Here is a 6,000-nt window from a genome sequence, read left to right as displayed (position 1 = left end):
TAGTGTTAATGTGTATGGTGTTAATGAGGATGGCTGGAGTAATCAGTAGTGTTAATGTGTATGGTATTAATGAGGATGGCTGGAGTAATCAGTAGTGTTAATGTGTATGGTATTAATGAGGATGGCTGGAGTAATCAGTAGTGTTAATGTGTATGGTGTTAATGAGGATGGCTGGAGTAATCAGTAGTGTTAATGTGTATGGTGTTAATGAGGATGGCTGGAGTAATCAGTAGTGTTAATGTGTATGGTATTAATGAGGATGGCTGGAGTAATCAGTAGTGTTAATGTGTATGGTATTAATGAGGATGGCTGGAGTAATCAGTAGTGTTAATGTGTATGGTATTAATGAGGATGGCTGGAGTAATCAGTAGTGTTAATGTGTATGGTGTTAATGAGGATGGCTGGAGTAATCAGTAGTGTTAATGTGTATGGTGTTAATGAGGATGGTTGGAGTAATCAGTAGTGTTAATGTGCATGGTGTTTATGAGGATGGATTTAGTTATATGAATCAGTGGTATTAATGTGTATGGTGTTAATGAGGATGGTTGGAGTAATCAGTAGTGTTAATGTGTATGGTGTTAATGAGGATGGCTGGAGTAATCAGTAGTGTTAATGTGTATGGTGTTAATGAGGATGGTTGGAGTAATCAGTAGTGTTAATGTGTATGGTATTAATGAGGATGGCTGGAGTAATCAGTAGTGTTAATGTGTATGGTGTTAATGAGGATGGCTGGAGTAATCAGTAGTGTTAATGTGTATGGTGTTAATGAGGATGGCTGGAGTAATCAGTAGTGTTAATGTGTATGGTGTTAATGAGGATGGTTTGAGTAATCAGTAGTGTTAATGTGTATGGTGTTAATGAGGACGGTTGGAGTAATCAGTAGTGTTAATGTGTATGGTGTTAATGAGGATGGCTGGAGTAATCAGTAGTGTTAATGTGTATGGTGTTAATGAGGATGGCTGGAGTAATCAGTAGTGTTAATGTGTATGGTATTAATGAGGATGGCTGGAGTAATCAGTAGTGTTAATGTGTATGGTGTTAATGAGGATGGCTGGAGTAATCAGTAGTGTTAATGTGTATGGTATTAATGAGGATGGCTGGAGTAATCAGTAGTGTTAATGTGTATGGTGTTAATGAGATCCTCACCCCTCTGCTCTGGAGCCGCTTGCCACGAGTGGGCGGGGTTTCCGGGGAGACAGTAATGGGCGGGGCTTGGCAGGCGCGAGGGACGGATAAAGCGCTGAGTGCGGGTCGGTGTCTGTGTGCCTGGGTCCTGTAGGGGTGATGTTCGCTCCCCGCGTCTCAGCGACGGGCCAGTGTCAGTAAACTCCGAACCCCCTCGGCGGGCGGGCTGTGAGCCGAGCCCATGGCCGGATGGGGCTGTGTGTGAGGGGCTGCAGGCCGTGTGGAGGAGAACACTGCTCTCTGTGCGGTCCGCTCGCCAGGCGCCCTGATGCTGCTGCTGCTGCTGCGAGGAGAGAAATCGCCATTGTCCAACAGAAAGCGCTAGCTAGCGGCTAAATCACTGGCTTACAGGCGAGGAACATGACTCCTACCCTGCCTCACCTCCTCCTCCCTCTCCTCCTCCTCAGCATCCAGGTAGGTGAACATCTTTATTTTGTTCTCGCAGGGTTTTTTCCTCCTCACCCGAAGAAAGGGGGCTGTAGAGCCATATGCCCCTGTCTGTCTGTCTGTCTGCTGTCTGTCTGCTGTCTTACCTTCAACAAACACCCTTCCTTTTTCACCAGGGCTTGTTGGTTTTGTGTGTTTAAACACTTTCCTGGAGTCAGGATAGCTTGTAAAGGTTTCCTTTGCCACATTAGGTGGGTATTTCTCCAGGCGAAACTGGGTCACTGGGTATCTGAAGCCTTGGTGTAGTGATGGCTGTTCCTGCTCTTGTCTCTGTCTCTGTCCTGTTCCTGCTCCTGTCTCTGTTCCTGCTCCTGTCTCTGTTCCTGCTCCTGTCCTGCTCTTGTCTCTGTCCTGTTCCTGCTCCTGTCTCTATCTCTGTTCCTGTCTCTGTCCTGTTCCTGTCTCTATCTCTGTTCCTGTCTCTGTCCTGTTCCTGTCTCTATCTCTGTTCCTGTCTCTGTCCTGTTCCTGCTCCTGTCTCTGTCTCTGTTCCTGTCTCTGTCCTTTTCCTGCTCCTGTCTCTGTCTCTGTTCCTGTCTCTGTTCCTGCTCCTGTCTCTGTCTCTGTTCCTGTCTCTGTCTCTGTCCTTTTCCTGCTCCTGTCTCTGTCTCTGTTTCTGTCTCTGTCTCTGTTCCTGTCTTTGTCTCTGTCCTTTTCCTGCTCCTGTCTCTGTCTCTGTTCCTGTCTCTGTTCCTGCTCCTGTCTCTGTCTCTGTTCCTGTTCCTGCTCCTGTCTCTGTCTCTGTTCCTGTCTCTGTCTCTGTCCTGTTCCTGCTCCTGTCTCTATCTCTGTTCCTGTCTCTGTCCTGTTCCTGCTCCTGTCTCTGTCTCTGTCCTTTTCCTGCTCCTGTCTCTGTCTCTGTTCCTGTCTCTGTTCCTGTCTCTGTTCCTGCTCCTGTCCTGCTCTTGTCTCTGTCTCTGACCTGTTCCTGCTCCTGTCTCTGCTCCTGTCCTGTTCCTGCTCCTGTCCTGCTCCTGTCTCTGTCTCTGCTCCTGTCCTGTTCCTGTCTCTGTTCCTGTCTCCTGTCCTGTCTCTGTTCCTGTCTCCTGTCCTGTTCCTGCTCCTGTCTCTGCTCCTGTCCTGCTCCTGTCTCTGCTCCTGTCTCTACTCCTGTCTCTGTCTCTGCTCCTGTCCCTACTCCTGTCTCTGTTCCTGCTCCTGTCCTGTTCCTTCCCCTGTCTCTGCTCCTGTCTCCTGTCTCTGTCTCTGCCTCCTGTCTCTACTCCTGTCTCTGTTCCTGCTCCTGTCTCTGTCTCTGCTCCTGTCTCTACTCCTGTCTCTGTTCCTGCTTTTGTCCTGTTCCTGCCCCTGTCTCTGCTCCTGTCTCTGTCTCTGCTCCTGTCTCTGTTCCTGCTCCTGTCTCTGTCTCTGCTCCTGTCTCTGTTCCTGCTCCTGTCTCTGTTCCTGCTCCTGTCTCTGTCTCTGCTCCTGTCTCCTGTCCTGTTCCTGCTCCTGTCTCTGTCTCTGCTCCTGTATCTGCACATCACAGGGCAGAAGTACAGGATATGCATACTGCTTCGAAAAAATATATCTTCTGTCCATCATCATCATCATATCTGCTTGACCATGTGCACTCAGAAAGACCCACAGCTCATTTCACGTCCCACAGAACTGAACATCACGGAACCAGGAATAACTGGATGTTAATATTTATTAGTCATTTTAAAATCTGCCACCGTGCTATATTAGTCACATCTTTACCACAAGTGATTTGAGTTTCACTGAGAAAACCATGCACTTTCCCTCGTCACATCCCAACTGCCGGAAATGATTCACACTTCTGATTTAATTTCAGTTTGGTTCATTTATATAGCGTGTTTCACAGTGGACACTGTCTCTATCACTATCACGAAGCAGCTTTATGGAAATCTGGACACACAGTGCTGTAAGCGCAAAAGTCTCAGGCACATGTAAAGAGATGCTGTGTGTGGACCAACAATGTCTTAAAAATAAGGAAATGAAATGTTTCAACTTTAAAAAAATACTATAAACAGTAATCAGTAAGATCAGTAAGCCATAATAAATGAAACAGTCAATATCTGGTGTGAGACGACCCTTTGCTTTAAAAAAAAAGTCTCAGGTACAATGAGTGCAGTTTAATGCGGAAATGAGCTGTGGGTTTTACTGAGCGTCTTCCAGAACCAGCCACAGTTCTTCTGGACACTTTGACTGTCGCACTCGCTTCTTCATTTTACACCAAAACCCAGCAGCCTTCATTATGTTTTCTTTTTCCATCTGGAAAGTGCTCTCTTATGGAATACGCTGCTCAGATACAACCTTTTTTTTCCCTGTAACATTTAATTTTGTGCTGGAAAACAAACGTTTGGACTCTAAAATGTTTTTGTAATGTTTTGACTCGATAACGTAGAAATCATAAAATAGAAATCTATCACAAAGTTTGTATGAAAAAAATAGGCCGCCTGAGAATCTTTAATGAGTACCAGCGGCAAAGAAAAACTCCCTGAGACATCATGAAGAAACCATGAATGGAACCACATCCTCCATCTTCTTCTGGTTGTCACGTCTTCGTATATTTCCACAGAAGCAGTACAAGATCGGAGTGTTATCGCTGTGAAACTGTCATGAATCTGAGGAAAGAGTCAGAAACGTGGACACGACCACTAACATGGCAATAATAGCCCTTTTACCGCAACGTGATCTCGTTGTCGAGTCTAGAACCCGTTCCATACATTTTGACTAGAAAAGGGCTGGTTCTGGTGCTGAAAAAGAGTTGCAGAGTTGGATGATGTCAGTGGCTGTGGGAGGAGCTAAAGCAAGAAGGTTGCTGAATCAAACATGAGTGAAATCAGAACACACAGGTAACCTTAATGTCGGATATAATGACTTATAAAAAAGAAAGCAAAGTAATAATAATAATAAGTTCAATTTATATAGCATCTTTCTTAAAACCCAAGGTCGCTTTACAATTATAGGAAAAAAGAAAAAAAAAGTCCACCAAATAAAGGTCAGGATGTCATTCCAGTGGTGTAGCAGCCACAGTCCCACCAAAAGGTGTGCAAAAATAAATCCCGCACCGCCAGCACAGCCGCCGTGCCGCCGCCGGGACACTGCGCCATGGTTCTACAAAGCGAGCACAGATGCACCGCCACGCAGAGCATTAGTATGTCCTAAACCGCCTGCATAGCCGCCTTGACGCCACCAAGCAACTTCACTCGGAACATCACGCCAAGCACTAAAGCATCGCTGCACAGAGTGCTGGACAACCACGATGTTAAAATGAGCAACGAGCTCACTGCAGTCCATAGCTACGAGGACAGGCATCACCCATGGCGAACCAAGGCCTGGAGGGAACCGACGCCAAAAACTGGGTCTGGAGCTACACCACGACCGGCGGACAAAAACACACAAACATCAAACTACACACACACACACACACACAAAAGAGAAAATAAAATACAAGAAAAATAAAACGCTCCGGTGAGAAGCGGCAGCCAGAATGCGCACGGCGTACTCTCAACCGGAAACAGAAATGAAAAAGAAAATGTGTACGTAGATGCATTCATTCTGTCCACCATGATTTTGGCTACGTAACATTCAGTTCTCAAACCTCTCAGAACAGGAGCTGGTTCTCAAAAGGCACCAGATCAAAACCGGCTCTGCACCGGCACCGGCACCGGCCTGGTGGATAAGTGCTATAAATGTTTTAAATTTCACATCTATCTGAGTAAGGGTAGTATCTCACTGGGCTGCGACAGCCTGCGACTAGTTGGAGACACAACAATTGCAATAAAATATGCGCATTTTCACTTGGAATCACACTGAATTGATATTCGCATATTTTACCGCAATTGTTGTGTCTCCAACTATTCACAGGCTGTCGCAGCCCAGTGAGAGACACTCGCACTTCCTGTCTCACGGAAACTGACTTGAGAAGGGTTCGCAACGGCTTTGCGACACCAGCGATGCATTTGCGGCTATTTGTTTTTTGGGCTTTTTTCACCTTTATTGGATAGGACAGTGTAGAGACAGGAAATGAGCGGGAGAGAGAGATAGGGAGGGATCGGGAAATTACCTCAGGTCGGAATCGAAACCGGGTCCCCGGATTTATGGTATGGCACCTGAGCCATGACGCCCCCCATTTGTGGCTATTTTGAGAGAAATTTTGTCGCACGAATTTTTTGAACACGTTCAAAATTTCAGCGACGAAGGAGCGACACTTTGCGACTCATGCGAGGAACTCGAGAAGCCCCGCGAATGTTTCAAGACACTTTTGAAACTCTCTCGCGAATGACGTTCGCAATTTGTCGCAAGCTGTCGCAGCCCAGCGAGATACTGGCTTTAAGGGTGGAACTTGGGTCATGCTGAAATCAAATCAGGTCAGTTTGGTGATAGTGTTGATGATTTATA

General features: G+C 46.3%; 1 protein-coding gene across 3 annotated transcripts in view; it reads left to right on the top strand.

The window, feature by feature from the left end:
- The first annotated feature begins 1,284 nt into the window (after positions 1–1,284).
- Positions 1,285–6,000, top strand: part of ptpro (protein tyrosine phosphatase receptor type O) — a 258,318-nt gene continuing 253,602 nt past the window's right edge. For all 3 annotated transcript variants that reach the window (XM_060902876.1, XM_060902875.1, XM_060902874.1), the window contains exon 1: positions 1,285–1,599. In XM_060902876.1, coding sequence (XP_060758859.1) covers positions 1,546–1,599 — 54 coding nt within the window. In that variant the 5' untranslated portion in view covers positions 1,285–1,545. The remainder of the gene's footprint in view (positions 1,600–6,000) is intronic.

The sequence above is a fragment of the Neoarius graeffei genome, chromosome 21 (assembly GCF_027579695.1).
Source record: "Neoarius graeffei isolate fNeoGra1 chromosome 21, fNeoGra1.pri, whole genome shotgun sequence".
Lineage (NCBI taxonomy): Eukaryota > Metazoa > Chordata > Actinopteri > Siluriformes > Ariidae > Neoarius > Neoarius graeffei.
The sequence above is the reverse complement of the archived record's forward strand: the minus strand, read 5'-3'. Positions and strand labels throughout refer to the sequence as shown.